At 34.2% G+C, this 22,970-nt stretch overlaps 2 protein-coding genes and 2 pseudogenes across 3 annotated transcripts; 2 read left to right on the top strand and 2 right to left on the bottom strand.

Moving 5' to 3' along the window:
- The first annotated feature begins 1,573 nt into the window (after positions 1-1,573).
- LOC120178381 (autophagy-related protein 16-like) lies at positions 1,574-4,866 on the top strand. 2 transcript variants are annotated; one of them, XM_039184240.1, is made up of 5 exons: positions 1,574-1,697; positions 1,822-1,948; positions 2,526-2,707; positions 2,813-3,008; positions 3,710-4,732. In XM_039184240.1, coding segments are annotated over exons 1-5 (1,530 nt in total). In that variant the 5' UTR covers positions 1,574-1,695. The 2 variants fall into 2 exon arrangements, with proteins under 2 accessions (XP_039040171.1, XP_039040170.1); XM_039184239.1 differs by lacking the exon at positions 1,574-1,697 and having other exon boundaries at positions 1,774-1,948; positions 3,710-4,866.
- A 148-nt stretch (positions 4,867-5,014) lies between these two features.
- LOC120178387 lies at positions 5,015-9,179 on the bottom strand (annotated as a pseudogene).
- Positions 9,180-17,131: 7,952 nt separating this feature from the next.
- Positions 17,132-18,687, bottom strand: LOC120178384 (annotated as a pseudogene).
- Positions 18,688-19,761: 1,074 nt separating this feature from the next.
- Positions 19,762-22,678, top strand: LOC120178386 (26S proteasome non-ATPase regulatory subunit 6 homolog). The gene is made up of 8 exons (XM_039184244.1): positions 19,762-19,915; positions 20,022-20,136; positions 21,056-21,146; positions 21,230-21,375; positions 21,474-21,693; positions 21,790-21,898; positions 22,042-22,210; positions 22,427-22,678. Exons 1-8 carry the CDS (start codon positions 19,777-19,779, stop codon positions 22,599-22,601), a joined length of 1,164 nt encoding a protein of 387 aa, XP_039040175.1. The 5' UTR covers positions 19,762-19,776; the 3' UTR covers positions 22,602-22,678.
- Positions 22,679-22,970: the final 292 nt, after the last annotated feature.

Here is a 22,970-nt window from a genome sequence, read left to right as displayed (position 1 = left end):
CAGCTTTTTATTTACAAAGAAAAAACGGAGGAAGAATTGTTGGAACGGAACACCGATTGCGTTTATTTCTTAGTCTTTCCCCTCACTTGCAAAAAGGTATTTGTTTTTTCTTTTGGGCTATCCGGACGTAAGCTTTTCCTCTTTCGCACTTTCCCATTTTCAGCTCGCATTGTGTGTTTTTTGTTGAAATTTTTATGTTTCTTGAACTGCATGTCAATGATCTAGATATTCAATGTTAGTTTTGAACCAAAACCATCTAATTTTCTTTCTTTCTTCTTAATCAAAACTTTTAGTACTCCTTATAAAAGATATTCAATCCATTAGAATATAAGAGAAATAGGGTCCTAGGTTAAATTTTTTTATCTTCTTGTTTGGTTTTTCTTTAAATCAGGGAATTGGTTGTGGGTATCGACATAGTGAAATTGCCAGGCTCAATCCGAGAGACTACTGATACTAGTTTACTAGGAATTGTATTGATCTGACATGTGGTTTTTGGCGTCCTGTGATCTCGTATTCTTTTTAATAAGTTCATGTTGATTATGGGACTGATATATCGTGAACGAATTAATTTTTTTACATGTTTTGGAAATTTTACAGTTGAATTGTATTGAATTATAGCTTTAGAAGAGAACTATGCATGCGCACAACTCGAAAGGCATCATGACAGGTGGTATATTTGGAGCAGCTACTTGACCCTGTCATGATGCCTTTCGAGTTGCGAAAAGGACTGAGAGGTGAATGCGCTGTTTGGGATTTCATTATTTTTAATCATCTATTGGAAAATCTTTAAGCACAAGGATTAAAAGAAAAAATTATTATATGACATTTATACAAAATAACTCCAACTTTGTTGGTGACTTTCAACAATGATACTTAGTTCATCTTAGTAGTATTTGTCAACTCTGTATTTCTAACCCCATTTTTTTTCTCACAAGCATTTCATCGAACATCTATGTTTCACTTGAGATGACCTGTATCTAACATTACACCTTGAATCGTTGATGGTCCCGATAGTCCCTTGGTCGGGTCTCCTCTCAATAGACCCTTATTCAAGTCAACACCTCCACATAATTCAAAGTTAGATTAGATTTTCTCATGCATTCCCGATTGAAAAGTTACGCTGGAAATGAGAAGAGAGAAGCGAAAAAGGAAATTTGAGATCGAAAATAAATTTGGGGTTTATAATGAAATTTAAGATTATGTTTCAAGTTTTAAAAAGTTGGGTGACCTAAATGCAAGCACCTGAAAAATTCAGTGACCATATTACAAACGTACTAACGGTAGTGTAACGGCGTCAAACAGTCAGGGACCATATTGCAAATAGACTAAATGTTGGGGGACCTATAACAAACGAACTAAATATTGGGGGATTGTATTGTAAGTTTTAAAAGTTAGGAGACCTAAATAAAATATTTAGAAAAGTTTAGTGATCATTATTATACTTTACCCTTAATAAAATTCTAAAAGGGCACGTGTGAAATGGAACCGTGTATGGAAAGTTTTTCTTCCAGAATTACCCTTTGATTAACTTCACAATTTCAAACTGATAAAAACTCATTGAAGAACTCTGTTCCTCACCCTATTTTCTATCGATCCCTCAATTACTTAGCCCAATCCTAATCCAAATCAAAACCCTAAATTGAATTTTAATTCCGATTCCTACGCTGTAAATTTCAACCTACGTCCAATCTTATTATGTAAGTGATCAAAATTCGTTCTTTTCCTTATACTAGAAAATTTTGCGAATTGGATTCCATTTTCCCCCTTTATTGATGTCGAAGAAATTGTGCCAAGAAACAAACGATGTTCAATGTTTCTCAGGTCGCAAGAGGAGTTAGCTAGGGACGCTATAAAACACGCTCTGAAGGCTCTGAAGAAACGGCATTTACTCGAAGAAGGAGCTCATGCTCCTGCATATATTGCTCTTTCCAGGCCCATCATCTCTCAGGTTTTTTTTTCTTTGTTTTTTGGGTTTATTTTTATCATAACAATGTATTGAGTTGCTATTTTTGAAAAAGAGAAGTTATTGTTGAAATAGGAGTTTGTGATTATTATGTTGCAAGATTGTGAAAACAAGTGCGTTTCGATTAAATAATTGGATAAATCATTGGCTTCCCATTAGAATAGAAAGCCCCTATGCAATGTTTTCGGGCCGGTGAGTATCGATACAGTTATGTGTTCATTCGAGTCCATTCAATTATTCTTTAAAAGCTTTTGCATGTATTTGGAGGGTTATTTCCTACACCTATCTCTGGTATGTGTGAGACACAAGTCTTAAAAGTAAAATGAAGAGTCGGAGCAATATAAATATTGGATATTTGACTTTGTACATGGATGTAGGCGTGAGTGTTGGATACATGTATGTGCCCGACACAAATATGTGCAATTTTTTCAAAGTTTTCCATGGATTTTCAGATCATATCTTCATAACTATGTTCAAATGTACATTGAAAACAAACGTCAGAGATGGATACTTAAAGAAAATTGATTAGTCAGAGTAAAGTAATTGGTGAATTTCTTTGTAGGGTTCGGAATGGAAAGATAAAGCTGAAAGCTTGGAACTGGAACTTCAACAATGCTACAAAGCACAGTCTAGATTGTCCGAGCAACTAGTGGTTGAAGTAGCTGAGTCTCGAGCTCTAAAAGCCTCTCTACAAGAGAAAGAAACAACTATTGCTGAATTGGAGAAGGAATTGACCCAAACCAGGTTTGGCTGAGTCCTTTTTAGGGTTTTGCGGGCAAGAGTGTTAGTTTTTTTTTGGATTTGAAGTCACCGTGAAATAAATAACTGATGGACTGTTTAAATTGGCAGGGATGAGTGCTCTCAGTTAAAAACAGATTTAGAAGAAAATATTAGAGCTATGGAATTGGTGACGATCGAACACCAGGAACTCAAAGCTCAATTAGAGCAAGTGACTGTCAGAGTAAAAGATTTAGAGGCTGAAAATAAAATGTTAGTTGATCGTTGGATGCTTCAGAAAATGCAGGATGCTGAACGGCTTAATGAGGTATGGTATATTGTTATTACAGAAAAAGGTATATTCTGATTTGTTGACTTGGAGAATGATAAATAGCTAGGCCCATATATATACTTAAACTTTAAGCATGTTTGGTTTATGATACATTAAGAGTTTGTTCATTCATACAATTTAGCAAAGTCTGAACATGATCAAATTGTCTCTGTTGGCATTATTTGTGACTTTCACGTTTCGATATCGGATGGGAAGCAAAAATTCTTACTATAACAATCAACTCTGAGTTGCTTGCTCCATGGTTAATATGCCTGGAATGATGGTATTTAATCATTAGGGGGTTCTTAAACAACTAATTTCGGTGGCTTAGACCCATCAGCTGTTTAATTGGAGCTGGGCCGATTTTGGGTTTGGACAAAGAGATCATCGTCTTTGCTCGTGTCTTCTTGAGTAACTAGAGGAATTTAGTGGTAACTTATTTGTTTTCATCAACTTTTAGGATTGGTTTTTCATATATTCCTTTAACTTTGTTACAAACTAGAGGAGATTAAATGATTGTCATTTAGAGTTATAGAACACTCCAGTGCAAGTTAGAAACCTAAATGACAAATATTAATGGATTGATTTTTTTAAAAAAATCCTATTCCTTAATTGTGAAAGGGTGTAATTTGTTTTTAATATACCTGTTTGATTACAAATATTAGTGCTTAACTTTAGTTTTCCTTTAATTAATTTAGGCAAATGCACTTTACGAAGATATGATTGAGCGGCTCAAGGCCAGTGGTTTAGAAAAACTTGCCCGAGAGCAAGTAGATGGTATTGTCCGTAGAAGTGAAGAAGGTGCTGAGTTCTTCGCAGAATCTACTGTTCCTTCTGTTTGCAAGCACAGGATCAATGCCCATGAAGGTGGTTGTGCTTCAATACTGTTCGAGTATAATTCTGGAAAATTGATCAGCGGGGGACATGATCGATCGGTCAAAATGTGGGATACTAGCACCGGGTCTTTAATCCAAAATCTTTCTGGCTGCCTCGGTTCTGTCCTTGATCTCGCAATTACCCATGACAATAGATTCGTAATAGCGGCAAGCAGTTCAAACAACTTGTTTGTATGGGATGTCAACACAGGACAAATCCGGCATTCTCTCACAGGTCACAAGGATAAAGTTTGTGCTGTGGATGTGAGCAAAGTTTCGAGTCGTCATGTTGTGAGTGCAGCGTATGATCGGACGATAAAAGTGTGGGATTTGCAGAAAGGTTACTGCACCAACACTATAGTTTTTCACAGCAACTGCAATGCTCTTTGCTTCAGCACAGATGGACTGACCATATGCTCGGGTCATGTCGATGGGAATCTCCGTTTGTGGGATATTCAGACCGGAAAATTAGTTAGTGAAGTTGCAGCACATTCACTTCCCATTACATCTATCTCCCTGTCTCGAAACGGAAATGTTGTATTGACGAGTGGCAGAGATAATTTGCATAATTTATTCGATATACGATCTTTGGAAGTTTGTGGTACATTCAAAGCAACTGGAAACAGGGTGGCATCTAATTGGAGTCGCTCATGTATTAGTCCGGATGACAATTATATTGCTGCCGGCTCTGCCGATGGATCCGTTTACATTTGGTCAATATCAAAAGCTGACATTGTAAGCACTCTGAAGGAGCACACTGTTCCAGTAATGTCTTGTACTTGGAGTGGACTCGGAAAACCATTAATCTCTGCAGATAAGAATGGGGTTGTCTGTATCTGGACATGATCCTCTGGCATGTTCAATATTCTCTAGTTATTTTATGTACTTTGAGGGTCCTTGGAGGGTTATATTCCAGTTCGAATATGTCTCATGCATGGGTACGTGAAGAGAAATTACAAGCCAGAGTAACATAAACGTGGAAAACCAGTATAGTTGTATATATATATATATATACACACACGTTTAAAATGATGATTTGTGTATGGAATTCGGTTTTGGTGGTGTTCTATTGAATCCGGCTTGATTCCGATTTCAACAATAGTTAACTTATTCAACCAACTTGATTCCTTGGCATTATTTCATGTCTTTGGCAGTTTCAGCTTGAACCAAAAATTGAAAACCAATAGTTGAATATAAATTTCAGTTTTACAGTGATATTTCAGCAGTCAGTCGGCAATATGAATGAATAGTATATACAACTGGATTAAACTGCTGATCTCAACGAACAATCATGGAAACGAAATAATATTGTAAGGTTTAACTTACTGTTTATCAAGAAGGCTTGCGCAGAATGCCAGATCAAACCTCTCTTCCGGTGGATCTCCGATGCAATCGAACACTGCATCCACATTTAAGAAGTCTTCATCAGCTGTGTAACTGCAACCAAAGGACCACTCAATGTTAAACATGGATTGCTAATGTTTGACATTGACATTGTAGGAAAATCTTGTCAGAGGTTTTTTTTCAGATCTCAATTTCCGGTTTTCCGGTTGTATATGGTTGAACTGTAGGACTGGTCGGTGAAAAATGAACATGTAGCAATGGATCTTTAGTTCTCATGTAACACAAATCTACAATTCAGCTGACATCAGGAAGTAGGATATGGTAATTGCTAGGGCATTGTATCACGTCTTCACGTCCTATCATACATATCTTTTGGAAAGAAAGTAATTGTCTGAGACAAGTGATATCAAAGCGACCATTAGACTATTTGATTTTATGTCGTGCATCCCGATGAGTGGGATAAACAAAGTGGACAATTGTGACGATAGACCCTGATGAGGGCGTCACAAAATTGAATGGGGAAGAAAGTTATATCTTTGAGAGATGGGAGACATTAATCCTACATCGAAAAGGAAAAGGGAGGCGCCCTGGAGTTTAAAAACGGTGGCCTTATACATCCTATCATACATATCTTTTGAAAAGAGAATAATAATTGATTGATTCAACCAAAAAAGAGCCAATGAAAACCAATTTAATCATCTAATTCAGCCCCCTATAATTTACTAGTACAGATTTCTCATTTAGTAAAGAAACTCACCCGCTCTTTGTCACTATTGCAAGTCATTCCAGCGGCTTTGGCAGCAGCAGCAAGTCCTATGGCACTGTCTTCTACAACAATACAGCTTAGGAAAAAAATTGGGAAGAAAAAGAAAATCAGACCTAATCTCCAATATATATCAACAAATGTAAAATAACAACAGATAAACATGAGCTTATATATATACTGATCTTTGAGAATCGATCAAGCACAATATATGCCTATGTTATTCTAAATCTTTATTTTTCTTGAAAGTACTCGTTTCCGACATCAATATCCAACAGATATCTACACTTGGGTAGAGAATATGATACTCCGAGGACTCATCATGGGAATCTCAGGGAAAATTAAACATACTCGTGTTAGACACAGGTCGGACACACCCCGGTGTCGTATTCTCACAACTGAGTCCGAGTAACATATATACACATGATTTAATTAGTCATTTTTGCAACGAAAAACATCAGTAAAGACTACGTTACGATGCAATACCTTGAAGGTTCAACACCAAGTGTGTTTGCTGCTAATGTATAGATGGCCTGCCATAAAGAACATGTACTCTTTAAGATAATCCATCTTCACGTAGACACAAATATGAAAGAACTTGAACCAAGTAAACTGTAACGAGTCTCTAGTGAACCACATCAGAAAAAATGTCCGGTTAAAGGGTTTCTTTGGTAGATAAATGTCCCCTATTTTTTCAATAATGCGTCCCAATTAGATATGCCTCGATTAAAATTATAAATGAATGAAAGTTTGTTTTGTAAATATATATATATAAAAATTAAGAGGGATGAAATACTCACTGGATCAGGTTTCTTTCGAGGAACCACATCTCCGGAAAAAATCTGTATTTTTTCTGCACGTTCTGTTCCCAGTAAACAAGAAACTACTGCAGAGACCCAAAAAAATACTCATTAGATGTACTGCACGCTGCAACTTTTACACCTTTCTCCAGAGCTTGATCAATCAACCTGTTTGATATAATCACAAATAACTCAAAAGGTCAGAATCTAGAAATCTAAAATATCTCAAAATAACACAAACATTTTAGTAGAATGCAAATTTTATCGGATTTGAGTGTGTCAGATACGAGTATGCACCTGAGTGTGTCAGATACGAGTATGCACCTGAGTGTTTCATATAATAACTTTAAGTTATTCTTTCTAAACATACTAAAGAATCAAATTTATGATTAACTTGAATCCTCTAAATAATTAAGTGAATATCATGCTAAACACAAACATTTGAGTACTAAAATCAAAAGCTATCTGGATTCGAGTAAGAGTTGGATATGGATATGTGTTAAAATAATAAACTTTTCCATGGTATTCTTTGTAAACATGTTAAAGAATCACATTTACAACTAATTAAGTGGATGTGATGCCAAACACAAACATTTGAGTAACAAAGTCCAACATTACTCAAGAATCTGACGAGTGTCGGATATGGCATATGGGTATATCTCCCACAATAGGTGTACTTTCGGAAGATCAAACCCATATCATGATATCAATGTCTGAATAAAAGTAATATTTTAAAAGAAAAAGATAACATAGTGATCGAACAATAAAATAAACACTAAGATTTTACATAGAAAACTTTTCAGAAAAAATCACGGGCAGAAGAAAGTCTACATTTATCAAACTAGATTTTTGTACTTTCTCCAATCAATTTGAATCGAATCGAATTCAGATCAAATTCTAACAGAGTCGAACACAAATGTTAAACACGAACTTTATATGGAACATTATAAAGGCTGCATAGGTTAAAAGAAGTAAGTGAGGGACTAACTTGGCTACACCGGGACGAAGTGGTAGCAATCTATTTTCAATAAAGGCCATGAACAACTATTTTTTCGTTTATGAAGTGAAGCAATGAATTCCTTTCTTTCTTCTTCACTCTTCGGAGCTTTATCAGGCCACCTTGTCTTGTTAAAGTAAGCTGTCATCCTAAAAAACATAGAATTAACTTAGTTGCGTTTAGGAACTTAGATTTTAAAAAAAACTTAAATTGTATAGGAATTTATGAACTGAACAAATTCATGGTTTTATACTATCAAATATATATTGTGTTGAAATAAAAAAAATGAATGCATCTCATATTACAAGTTACATGACAAATGAAATTTTCATATCCACGTTTGACATTTCCAAGTATAGCATTAAGAACTTCAAGCTCTTAGAAAAAAATAGGGTAAACTACCTATTTGCTACCCAGCTATTTTTGTGCTTTCGTTTTGGTCACTTAACTATTTTTTTTTCAAAATCATAGTCGTTAAGTTTTATCCTTGACTAAAAGTTAATGGTGATATGACATGGTATAATAACAATTTTAGTCCTCAAAACTTATACATTCTATCAAATTGATAATTATTCAATAAATCCATTATATTTAAATATTAAGGATTTATTGAATTGTATCGAATTAAGAACAATTTGATGGATGGAATATGTAAGTTTTAAAACTAAAATTGTAATTATATCATGTCAAGTCATCTTATCAAAACGGAAACAAAACATAATGTTAAGTATTATTTAACAAAAATGAATAACTGGATGATCAAAACAGAAATATCGGAATAAATGGAATACTAAACATACAATTAACCAAAGAATTTGTAAAAGAGATCACCTTTCTTTACCACTACCAATTTTGAGCAATTCACCGTACAATTCCACATCCCATGTAACGCCTAATTCTTTCTGCAATTCGCATAATAAAAAAAAATCCCTACAAATTAAAAAAAAATCACACAAAAAAAGACAAAAATTGAAAAGAGTGTTAAATTTACTTACTTCATTGAAAGTATCATTGAACGAAACCTTGTGGCCATCCTTCTCAGTATCAACAACAACGCCATCTCAGAAGGAAAAGTACTCGAAAACGAAGAAGAAGAAGCCGATGAGCATTTGATCCTGAAAGTAGTAGAAATTTGCTTCGTTGCTGAAAAAGTAGAGAGTGAACGAGATGGTGAGTTCTTTGCAATGAATAAACGGCGGTGGACGAAAGCGGGAGCTTTGGGTTTGACGGTAGAAGAAGAAGAAGAAGACGATGATGAAGGAATTGTTGGCAGTGAAAGAGAGATGGCGGTTGAAGCCATTTTGAAGCTGTGATTTTTGCTCTCAGAAGATGGATACCGTTGGCTATGATCGGTTGGTGTTTCTTTTAAATGTCTATTCTCTCTCACTCAGCTTATCCGCCACAATTTCCCACGTCCGTCTTTCAACTGGAATCGAACCGGATCGGGTCTAATTTAGGATATGGTAAACTACACCCAATGTCACTTTCGTTTTCGGTTTGTTTTATTTTGATCATCGGTTTTTTAAAATTATGTTTCCATCATTTATATAATTAACTTATTATATTTGGTCACTAAGTTATTAATTCTCGTTAGTTTGATGATGTGATATATTAAAATTGATAAACTTTTAATTTGATTTCTAAACTTTAAAAAATATCAATTTAATCCCTAAACTCTTTCATCTTCTTTTTTACCCTACTTCGTCGTCGTTTACTATCAACACTGCTCCTGTCACCTCCTCTGACAAGTTATGAATCTGATGACGTTCATCGTCGTTCCCTTCTTTCCACCCTCCTCTTTCATCTCTTTCCCCTTTCTTCTTTCTATTCCCCAGCCATAATGTAGATAGCCTAAAAAATCGTTTCTAATGGTTCTCTATTCACTTTTTCAATCCTCTAAGAGAAAATAGTCACTTTAACTTCTAATTTTTTAAAACATTTTGTCCCTCGAAATTTATTTTGAGACAAAATATCATTGATTGAATATGAACTATTAGTTGACTAATAATCAATGTTTATTGTTAATGCAATAAGTCTTATGTATTCAAAGTGACGAAATGACATTTACTATATAATCATTTATATATACATGATATGTGACACCTCATCACTTAGGCACAAGTGGTATGTGCTACTTTATCACTAATGCACGTATGATATGTGCCATATTATCATGTACATACATATGGTATATGCCACACATAATTTACATACACGTAAACATCAACATTTTAAAACATGTAAAATGTGTTACATCGTCACTTTTGACGTATATGATTTTCCATGTCAACGTCAAGCATTGACTGTTAGTCAATTAACGATTATATAAACTGATAATTATATAAATAAAAAGAAAAACAAACACATAACGTTGAAGGAGGAGGAGATGAGGGAATGTTTGTGTAACATCCCAAATTATGGGTTAGTGACAAAATTGTAAGTTTCAAAAATTTGGTAACAAAAGTATAAATTATTAAAAAGTTCAATGGTTTAAGTATGAATATTTCAGTATTGGATTAATGGTAATTATGGAATTATGGAAGGGATATAATGGTCTTTTTATGGAAAAGATATTTATCTCTTATTAAAAGAGATAAGCTTATGGGTGGAGAGTATCTAGAAGCTTATTTTCTTCTTCTTCTTCTTCTTCTCCTCCCCGTAAGCTCCATAGCAAAGGTAAGATTTCTTAGTTGTTGATTATTAGCTAAAATTTAAGTGGGGTTTTAATCATTAGGTGATACTTAAGCTTCGGGAAAGCTTAAGTTATCTTAAAATCAAAAGATGAAGAAGTTATAAAAGATTAAAGAAAATGAGTTTCAAAGTGAATTTCTGAAATTGAGTTAATAAATCAACTTTGAGATGAAATTTGACTTGTTCTCGATGTGAATAAGAAGTTATAAATGTTAGAATTGAATTTAGAACATGTTGAAATTTGAGTATGATTCTTAAATTTCTTAAGGAGAATAGGATATAGAGGTTAAAGAAGTGATTATTGAGTAGAAAGGAGTGCAAATATGTATATGTAAGTTAGGAATATGAAAGGGGTGAAATATAAAGCATTTGAGTTGAATTAAATGGATTTTTGGGCTTAAAATGCAAATTCTGGGCAAGGTGTATCGATGCATATTAAATGTGCATCGATGCACTCTTTAATGAAGAAACATCGAATGCAATTGGTGCATCGATGCATAAGGAATGCATCGATGCATCCCTTTAAAATGAAAACATCGAAGGTAATTTATGTATCGATGCATGAGTAGTGCATCGATGCACATGTTAAAGAATGCATCGATACACTGTAGAATGCATCGATGCACTTCAAGGGGAAATTGAAAAAGACATTTCTTTTGGTCTAAGAAATGATAGATTAGTGTATATCAATAGGATATTGATATGTATCAATGTATGATTATATAGATATCGAGCACGAACAAGTCCGGGTCGATTGGCAAGTTAAAATTCGATCGAAAGAGAGGAAATCATAAAGTGTATTGGAACGTAGTGAGGCCAAGGTGAGTGCACATTAGATATTATATTATGTATTAATGGAAATAAGACTTGTGACAAGTCTATTTCCTATAGTAGAATGCATGAATTCATTAATATGAGTATATGTTTGATATGTTATGTGTGTGTTATTGATTGTTACATATGTTAATGATATGAGTGAATAAATGTTTATATGATACATGTTAATTGTCCATGATATATGCACACATGATAATATGATATAAGTTAAATTATGTAATATGATACATAACTATGAGATATATGGTTACACATACATGTGGTATGTGACAGAAGAGAAAGAACAAGTGATATGAAATGTTATAAATGATAATGCCCATGTTATGTGATATGAGAGCTAGGGGTATATTTGGCATGCCAAGAGTCGAGGGTCTACCTATGTCTTTCGAGACATATGGACAGTATACCTATGTTCTAAGGAACATATGGATAGTTAACCTAGGTTCTTCAGGACCTATGGACAGTTATCGAGGATCTTTATGACCTCTGGATAGTTACCGAGGATCTTTATGACCTCTGGATAGTTACCGAGGATCTTTATGACCTCTGGATAGGTCCTTCGGGACATTTATACGAGCTGTGATGACATCATAGTTGTGCACAACCTCAATAGACTCACATATCTACAGTTCTCACATGTGTGCATGGGCTAATAAAGAGATAATTGTGAAATCAATATATGTGATATATGTATATGAATTGCATGATATGATATATGTATGATATAGGTTATTGTATATGTTACATGAATATATGTTGATGCATTTATGAGTGAGTATAAATGACTTATATATGATGATATAAGAATTTGTTATAAGTTATAGAATATGAATGTAAGAGATCATATGAATAAGAAATAAGAGATATGAACTATAATAGTATAGGAGCAGGATAAAAACATAAATGATGATATGTATGTAATTGTTATATGAAAAGTATATGAGTTAGATGATTTGATATGATGTGTATGATTTGATAAAAATAGTTGTTCATGCATGATTACAAGTTAGAGTTTACATTATATATTTATTTATTCGCCTCACTAAGTCATAGACTTAGCGTGTGAGTGTTTCACACGCATGTTCTTACAAGCTTATGGATTGCTGATGTACAAGTCAGGTCAGCATTTTTCCTTACAAAGTTTCAGATCAGAAAATAAATGATTTAAATGTATTTTATGGTATAAAAGACTAGTTGGAATGTATTTAAAAGATTTGAATTGTATAAGCTCTGAATAGTTTTGTAAACGTTTTGAATAAGTTATATGTTATAAAAGTATTTAAATTACTCACTATTTTATCCAAGTAAATGTTTTAAAAAGTCAATGTGACACCTCAGACTCGGATCCAGGTCGAATTCGGGTTGGGGGTGTTACATTTAATGGTATCAGAGCTACGGTTTAGCCGATTCTAGGCTAAAAACGACGTCAAAAAGTGTTTTAAAAAGTACACATGCCAACACAAAGTGAAAAATTTTCTGATCTGATAGAGTAAGGAGTGTGTTGTCTTGTTGATAGAGTTCAATTGTTATGTTATATAAGATAAGTGTATACATGAGAATGATTTATTATATATATATGTTTATATGATATGATAGAAGATATGTGAACATATGCAAATGACATATGTTATATGACATGAATTGGATGATCATATGCACATGTGATATGTGATAGAAGAAATGATATGAGCACATGAATTTATGAGAGCTTCCAAAGTGAAGCACAAGGCGATAGACCTGAAGGTAATAGCATTCACCTGCCCTGGCCAGGCAGGGAGAAGAGCGAAAAACCTCAGGGAATGTCTGTATATGATTAAAGAATGAATCATGATGTTGAAAGATGTTCCAATGTGTTTTCAATTATATACATCGTTAACTCATAGAATGAATGTATCAAAATAGTTAAAAGAGTAATGAGCACCCGAGCTCAAGGGCGAATTTGAGGAAGGTTCTGTTGTTACAGACCTTTGAATAAATGATATTAAGATAGTGTTAGAAGGTGTTCATTTCTCCAAAGAGGAGAAATTAAATTGAGAAGTTCGTTATTACGTGGATAATATAGAATATGGTGAACAAATGTCACCATAAGAACGTTAAAAGATTAAGTGATGTGGTTAGAATTTAGAAAAAAAAAGATTAAAGAATAAGTGCATCAGTGATACGTTTATAAGATGAATGAAATCAGAGTTATGGATATGAAACCAAGGGGTAGTACTGTGTATAAGCAAGAGTGTGGAAATAATATGGGTTTGTACTCTAGAAGAAAGAGTTTGCGTTGGCTAACAATGTTACACGATGAAAAATGTGTTGATCATATGAATGTGATGTAAAGAAGGAGATAAAGATTCGTGTGTTTAAGGGAAGTTAAGGATTGATAGAGAACAGTAAGGTAATGTGAAAAGAGTGAGGAAGTATAAAAGAAAAGATATAACCGATGTTGTAAGGATATTTTGATTTATGGAAAGTAATGAAATAAGGAAATGATAAGGTTTACAGAATCAGATATGACAAGGGATATACAAGAAGTATAGATTATAAGTTTGATAAAGAAATAAGAAAAGTGTATAAAGTAATATGAAAGGATCATGTGTATTGTAGTGCAGACAATGATTAAGAACTGAGGAAATGTTAGGTTTATGTTGCAAAGCAGTTAGATGAGAAGGAAAGAAATTAACTGAGTTATGATATCGAAAAGTAAGGATTGGATTTTTCTGTACATATGATGAGTAACAGTATATGGATTTATAAAGGTCAGAGATATATGATTGGTTAATTAGGGCTTGTGCCCTAGATTGAACCATTGATATTTGCTAATTGTAATAGTAAAAGTGATAGAGTTATAAGATTGGAAGAAAAGATGAAGTGAGTCAATTAAGTATGATAAGAATATTGAATATGATTATGTATTTGGATCCTATATAAATATGATGAAGGCAAAGAGAAGATTATTTACAAGTTTAAAGGGAGCTTTGAGGAAGGAAGATGCAGATTGAAGGAAAGAAAAGATGGAAATGGATTGGATTCTTTGGAAAATTGAAGGCAAATCATTGATTATAAATTGTGAATGGATAAAGTTGTGAAAACAACTTAAGAATATTAAAAGATATGTTCTTGTCAAAGTGTGCAATGGAAATTCGAGGATGAATTTTCTTAAAAGGAGGGGAGATTTGTAACATCCCAAATTATGGGTTAGTGACCAAATTGTAAGTTTCAAAAATTTGGTAACAAAAGTATAAATTATTAAAAAGTTCAATGGTTTAAGTATGAATATTTCAGTATTGGATTAATGGTAATTATGGAATTATGGAAGGGATATAATGGTCTTTTTATGGAAAAGATATTTATCTCTTATTAAAAGAGATAAGCTTATGGGTGGAGAGTATTTAAAAGCTTATTTTCTTCTTCTTCTTTTTCTTCTTCTTCTTCTTCTTCTTCTTCTCCCTGTAAGCTCCATAGCAAAGGTAAGATTTATTAGTTGTTGATTATTAGATAAAATTTAAGTGGGGTTTTAATCATTAGGTGATACTTAAGCTTCGGGAAAGCTTAAGTTATCTTAAAATCAAAAGAATAAGAAGTTATAAAAGATTAAAGAAAATGAGTTTCAAAGTGAATTTCTGAAATAGAGTTAATAAATCAACTTTGAGATGAAATTTGACTTGTTCTCGATGTGAATAAGAAGTTATAAATGTTAGAATTGAATTTAGAACATGTTGAAATTTGAGTATGATTCTTGAATTTCTTAAGAAGAATAGGATATGGAGGTCAAAGAAGTGATTATTGAGTAGAAAGGAGTGCAAATATGTATATGTAAGTTAGGAATATGAAAGGGGATGAAATATAAAGCATTTGAGTTGAATTAAATGGATTTTTGGGCTTAAAATGCAAATTCTGGGCAAGGTGTATCGATGCATATTAAATGTGCATCGATGCACTCTTTAATGAAGAAACATCGAATGCAATTGGTGCATCGATGCATAAGGAATGCATCGATGCATCCCTTTAAAATGAAAACATCGAAGGTAATTTATGTATCGATGCATGAGTAGTGCATCGATGCACATGTTAAAGAATGCATCGATACACTGTAGAATGCATCGATGCACTTCAAGGGGAAGTTGAAAAAGACATTTCTTTTTGTCTAAGAAATGATAGATTAGTGTATATCAATTGGATACTGATATGTATCAATGTATGATTATATAGATATCGAGCACGAACAAGTCCGGGTCGATTGGCAAGTTAAAATTTGATCGAAAGAGAGGAAATCATAAAGTGTATTGGAACGTAGTGAGGCCAAGGTGAGTGCACATTAGATATTATATTTTGTATTAATGGAAATAAGACTTGTGACAAGTCTATTTCCTATAGTAGAATGCATGAATTCATTAATATGAGTATATGTTTGATATGTTATGTGTGTGTTATTGATTGTTACATATGTTAATGATATGAGTGAATAAATGTTTATATGATACATGTTAATTGTCCATGATATATGCACACATGATAATATGATATAAGTTAAATTATGTAATATGATACATAACTATGAGATATATGGTTACACATACATGTGGTGTGTGACAGAAGAGAAAGAACAAGTGATATGAAATGTTATAAATGATAATGCCCATGTTATGTGATATGATAGCTAGGGGTATAGTTGGCATACCAAGAGTCGAGGGTCTACCTATGTCTTTCGAGACATATGGATAGTATACCTATGTTCTAAGGAATATATGGATAGTTTACCTAGGTTCTTCAGGACCTATGGACAGTTACCGAGGATCTTTATGACCTCTGGATAGTTACCGAGGATCTTTATGACCTCTGGATAAGTCCTTCGGGACATTTATACGAGCTGTGGTAATAACATAGTGGTGCACAATCTCAATAGACTCACATATCTACAGTTCTCACATGTTTACATGGGCTAATAAAGAGATAATTGTGAAATCAATGTATGTGATATATGTATATGAATTGCATGATATGATATATGTATGATATAGGTTATTGTATATGTTACATGAATATATGTTGATGCATTTATGAGTGAGTATAAATGACTTATATATGATGATATAAGAATTTGTTATAAGTTATAGAATATGAATGTAAGAGATCATATGAATAAGAAATAAGAGATATGAACTATAATAGTATAGGAGAAGGATAAAAACATAAATGATGATATGTATGTAATTGTTATATGAAAAGCATATGAGTTAGATGATTTGATATGATGTGTATGATTTGATAAAAATAGTTGTTCATGCATGATTACAAGTTAGAGTTTACATTATATATTTATTTATTCGCCTCACTAAGTCATAGACTTAGCGTGTGAGTGTTTCACACGCAGGTTCTTACAAGCTTATGGATTGTTGAGGTACAAGTCAGGTCAGCATTTTTCCTTACAAAGTTTCAGATCAGAAAATAGATGATTTAAATGTATTTTATGGTATAAAAGACTAGTTGACATGTATTTAAAAGATTTGAATTGTATAAGCTCTGAATAGTTTTGTAAACGTTTTGAATAAGTTATATGTTATAAAAGTATTTAAATTACTCACTATTTTATCCAAGTAAATGTTTTAAAAGTCAATGTGACACCTCAGAATCGGATCCAGGTCGAATTCGGATTGGGGGTGTTACAGTTTGTTTTTTTCATAGGGAGCAGGCTTTGTTGAATATTATTGTAAACCCTTCAGCCATGGCCGCATTGTTTACATCCCACTCTCCAAATTTAGCCAATAGTTTCCCCCTTTGCTGCTGAATCATATTCTTCTATTCACTCATCCATCAAATGCAACACAAACTATGCAACATGTTGACATTTGAAACTCGAAACTTCTAGAGAGAAATAACTCCGAATGCAGAAGATATCAATTCGTTCGATAATAAAAAGCCATCCGGATCACTGAGACGAATATAAGCTAATCCTCGTCCGATAATATCTTCATTCAACAAGCAGGCATTGTATTCATCTGCGGTTAAAATTGTTCTTTGTTCATTTAAGCAAAACATATGCCCACTTTCAACATATGGCTTATAAGCCTCACAAAGAGAAGCTACAACCGAGTTCCCAAATGCACATCGGAAAGACTTCAAATCGAGCCCTTTCGCGGTTCTAGAGAGAGCATCACGACATCTGAAGCCAAATCTCTAACGTCCCCATCGGTATCGGTGCCATTCTCCAAGCTCTGAACAAAATCGATGTACCCTCTCATTCTCTTCGGTAATGAGAACCTCATTCCACTTACATAACTAGCAGATCCTAGGCCAAAACCATAAAATGGTTTGTTTTCCCAGTATGTAAAATTGTGCTTACATTTGAATCCGTCTCGGGAATAACTGTTGATTTCGAAGTGGTTATAACGGGCATCGGAAAGCATTCTTGACGCCGTTCTATAAAAACAGGCAGACTGCACATCCGAAGGTAAAGGAAACTCGCCCGGTGTGTACCTACAAGGATTCAAATGTTAAGATGTGTGCTCCAAAACTAGATATTTCTACACTCAAATTCGAATTCGAGTATCATAGTAATGCTTACAATGTTCCGAATTTGGTGCCTTGTTCAACTTGCAAGTCATAAACATAGACGTGGTTTGGCTGAACTTCAATGGTTAACCCCAAGCTCTCGTCCCACATTTATGGGGTTTGATTAGGAAGAGACGAGATGAGATCCAAGCTCCAATTTTCAACACACACGATTTCACCATCTCAATGGCCTCGTAAACCTCCTTAACTCCATGAGCACTCCCACAAGCCTTCAACAGCTCTTTTTGAAACGCTTGAACTCCCAACGACACTCTATTCACTCCCAACCCCATCAACGCCTCCATCTTCCTAACGTCAAAGTTTCCAGGATCCATTTCCATTGATACCTCGGCATCTGAAGTCACCCAGAATTTCACTCTCAACAAATCAAGAATCGATACAACCAACCTCGGCGGAACGAGAGACGGCGTTCCACCGCCGAAGAAGACGGTTTCAAGCTGTGGGTGTGACTTGAAATTCACTTTGGAAGCATTGATTTCTCGGAGTAGTAATTGGATGTAGTTCGTTAGACGGGGATCGTCAACGTCGGTTTGTGTCGGTGAGTGAGAGCCGAGAGCGACAATTGGGAAGTCGGAGTAGTAGCAGCGTTTTCGACAGAAAGGGAGGTGAATGTAAACCGAAGTTGGAGCACGTTGGGAGGTCGTGAATATGTTGGGTGAGGCATTTTGTTGAACACTTGGAGTGGGATCCAAATTACAGGAGATTCCTCGCAAGAAGAGTCTTGGATAATTGGGTTTGGCTGGAAAAGTGGAGAAGATTGGAGTAAGGCTTGATTTGAGCATTACTTGATGAACAACAAAGAGATTATCACCGGTGGTGATTCTGGTGAAGAAGATTGAGAATTCCCACAACACCGCCTTGACATATAGATATATACGGGCCGGGCCGATGTATATTCAATGAAATTAATCCAATCAGAAATTTTATAATTATAATATTATTTTAATATTGATTAAATAAATTTTTAATCAAAATTTGATATTAAATTACTTAGTCAGAAATTAATTGTGTCCATTAAATTGATTAAAAAAATTTCAATTGACTCTTTCTATCATGTTATTATTTATATGTATTATCTCATTAACATCGTAAATTGTTATTTCAATATAATAAATTGTAATGTCAACTTTTTTAACTATTATGTAAGGATCAACTTTAGCTAAAATACAAATTAAAGCAATTGAATAATTTCAAGAAAAAAATTGATAAAATTAAAAATATAAGAATAATTTGAGTTTACTTCAAGAACAAAATAATCGACTGTCTCAATCGGCTAAATGATCGATTATAACGGTCGACTAAAGGAATTAAAATGTTTGAGTATTTGAGATTTTAGGGATTGAAATTTAGAGATTTGAGAATTTTGATTTTGAGATGATAGTAAGAGTTATGATCGATCATTGGGTGGTCGACGATGTATGGGTGGCCGAAGGCCAACAAATGGATGACAGGAGATGACCGACGGTTGTAGTAAACAAGAAAATAAATAATAAAAGAATTTAAAAGTTTAGGTTTTTTTGGTATTTTAGAAAAAATGAGTTTTTTTTTTCAAAAATAAAATAATTTTAAGTTTTTTTTTTAAATTTAAAATTATCAGATTAAGACACATGTTACTCAATGAAAGAAATTAACGTTATTGACGTCCCGTTTACCTAAAATGATCATATTTATAATATTAAACACCGTAAAAAAAATACATTAAACATTTATTTGTAAAACGGGTATAGTTTGAATAAGCTTTTTTTTTTTAATTAAAACTCGTTAAAAAAGAGCAATATTTCCATCGCGTATATAAATATAGCTCCCGAGTGAGTCCCTAACATCAAGCAAACTCTAAACGGAGCAGCATAACAGGTTTCATTCAAACTCAGAGGTTCACTCGATCTACTCACCAATGGACGCGCAAGATGGAAATCAGCAGTCGCAGCAATTCATCCTCGGCCATAACGTTTTCCTCCTCAAGCATTCAGATGTCCCTGACATAGAGAAGGTCCGCCTCAAGGACGAGGTCCTCAACTCGGTCAAATCCAACGGTAACTCATACGATTTAACACTTCTTCTTTTTTCCCGAGTCAATTATTCCTGCTCAACTCTAACCCAATGCTTCGCGTGTTTTCTTCATGGTTATGGCGGCTGTAGAAATGACTCCATATTACGAAACCCTAGTTGCTGATAAGGTGGTGGAGCTGGATCAGAGCGTTTTGGACTCGATGCGTGCCAAGAATGAAGAGGAGATTAAGAAGCTCGACGAGAAGTGAGATTTTATTCAGTTTTCTTCAATTTTTCTCATGTTTGCGTACTGGTTAGTTAGGTTTGACCGGACTTTTATTATAGTTAGGTTTTATGGTTTAATTTTTAATTGGAAGTGCAAGATTTTAGGTTTGGGATTTTTCCAGTTGTATAACGATGTAGAGCTTTTAGCCTAAAGAGAAGTTAGGAGAAAGAGACGAATTCTGAATGAGTTTGGGTTTTCAAGAATTGAGATTTTAATTATCGAGTTGTGGGTGGATTGAATTTTAATTTTATTTTCGTGCCTTTGATCAAACATTTTTGTTTAAGGGCTGTTACCATGAGAGGTGCATGGTTGTGGTTTCTTGTTTGGACCGAAAACATTTTCGAGTTGTGAATTTGAACATATTGTATTTTTTCTATTCTTACAAGAATTTACACCTTCCAAATTCATATCTCATTTTCAATTGCATGAGTGTTGTGGTTCTGATTTCTCTACTTCTGTTAGAATACCGATTCCCCTGGTGAAAATAAGCTGTGTTCCGACTCTTTTTGTTTGAAATACTCCTGTCCGACATGTATTCTGACATAAGTATGACTATGAGGATACGATTCTCTACGATCACTTCAAATGTGTAGAAAAACTTGGGGAAAATGTAACATACCTGTGTAGAATCTATAGCTGAATCAGGCACATTCAATTCCCAAGTAACTTTGGTAATAGGTATCGGACTAATGATGCTGTCAATTAGAAAACCAAAAATTTATAATCAACTGCATCTCAGCAGTTTTTTAACACTTTAATCCCCTCTTTGAAAAGGAAAGAAACACTTGTTGACGACAGATGAATTGTTGTTGTTGTTTTTTTCTTTTTTTAATTATGAATTGTTTTTTCTTTCCTTTTTTAATTATGTTCAACCGAAGCATGTCTGTTGGCATTTTAGGATTGCTGATGCTGAAGAAAACTTGGGTGAAAGTGAAGTTCGAGAAGCTCATTTAGCTAAATCCTTATACTACATTCGGATTGGTGAAAAGGTAATAATAATTGTAGTTTATTGCTAAAGGTGATGTCTAATCCTTATATTTTTCAACTTGACTCGTATCCATCTCAAATCTAGGAGAAAGCGTTGGAGCAATTGAAGGTGACAGAAACCAAGACGGTTGCTGTTGGGCAAAAGATGGACTTGGTGTTCTATACATTGCAGATTGGTTTTTTCTACATGGATTTCGATCTTATTTCCAAAAGCATTGATAAAGCGAAGAAGTACGTAATCATATTGATTAATAATATCCTACTGAATCTAACTTTTTCTGAACTTGAGATGTATGCCTTTAAACTTGTTGCTCCTATTTTGATGCCAGCTTATTTGAAGAAGGCGGTGACTGGGAGAGAAAGAACCGTTTGAAGGTGTATGAAGGCTTATATTGCATGGCCACTCGGAATTTCAAGAAGGCAACCAATCTATTTTTGGATTCCATTTCAACCTTCACTACTTACGAGCTTTTCTCTTATGAGACATTCATATTTTACACTGTACTTACCAGCATCATATCGTTGGATAGAGTTTCCCTTAAACAAAAGGTATTTTCTTCGAGTTTTACCTCAAAATTGTTGTCCTGTGACTTGTACTACTTTGTATTTGGGATGGGCAGATTTACTGATGGCTAAATGTTATAGGTTGTTGATGCTCCCGAGATCTTGACTGTTATTGGGAAAATACCGCATCTTTCGGAATTCTTAAACTCTCTTTATGATTGTCAGTACAAATCATTCTTCTTAGCATTCGGTATGTAATTAGCATAGCTATAGAATTGTCACTTTGTCACAATTATATGCCTTATCTTGTCCCACTGCTTTCTTAACATTTGATAAAAGCTAAAATTTCTTTCACTGATCGATTTGTTCAATTTGTTCCGAATCATATATCAGCTGGCTTGACGGAGCAGATAAAACTGGACCGTTATTTGCACCCACATTTTCGGTTTTATATGAGGGAAGTCAGAACTGTTGTCTACTCTCAATTTCTTGAATCCTACAAGAGTGTTACCAATGAGGCTATGGCAAAGGCTTTTGGAGTGTCAGTTGAATTCGTTGATCTGTAAGTGTTTGTATCAAATGATCATCTTATTCGGTTTTATACCCCTTTTTTCCTGTTTCTTATCATTGCTGCTAAAATCTCTATTACTTAGAATCTTCATTTTCTCTAAATTCTCTTATCCAACACCCCTGGCCGGTCTGTATCTGGACACGTGCATTTTGGTGTGTTACATTGCCTGCCCTTGCATGAGTGTTCCGTTTCTCTTCATGATTCCAGGGAGCTATCACGGTTTATTGCTGCGGGGAAGCTTCACTGCAAGATTGACAAGGTTGCCGGTGTTCTCGAAACTAACCGTCCCGATGCGAAGAATGCACTCTACCAAGCAACCATTAAACAAGGAGATTTCTTGTTGAATCGCATTCAGAAGTTGTCTCGCGTAATCGATCTTTGAATCAGATTAGCACATCTTATGAATTAGAAACGGATGACCAAAGTTTCAAAGAAATATGGGAACATACATTTATGTTTGAATGTTTCTGGTTTTCGATACACTTTAATTTCTTTCCTCGTTAGGCCAATTGATGTTATGCTACTGAAGTTTCCAAAGGTTCATAATCGTTGTAATCTGTTGTGTTCTTATTGCGTCTGTCTCTGATGATTCAGGCTATGCATGAGTTCGATTCGATATTAAAAATCGAGTCGAGTTCACTCAATTATGTTTGTTAGGTATTAAAAGGATCTGAATGTTTCAGAACCACAGATGATTCCCATGATTCGGGCAAAGGATATTGCCTTACTTCTCGTTGTGATTTGGTTTTTC

Source organism: Hibiscus syriacus, unplaced genomic scaffold, assembly GCF_006381635.1.
Source record: "Hibiscus syriacus cultivar Baekdansim isolate YM2019G1 unplaced genomic scaffold, ASM638163v2 tig00112348_pilon, whole genome shotgun sequence".
Classification (NCBI taxonomy): domain Eukaryota; kingdom Viridiplantae; phylum Streptophyta; class Magnoliopsida; order Malvales; family Malvaceae; genus Hibiscus; species Hibiscus syriacus.
Note: the sequence above shows the minus strand (reverse complement) of the source record. Positions and strands in the feature narration are given on the sequence as shown.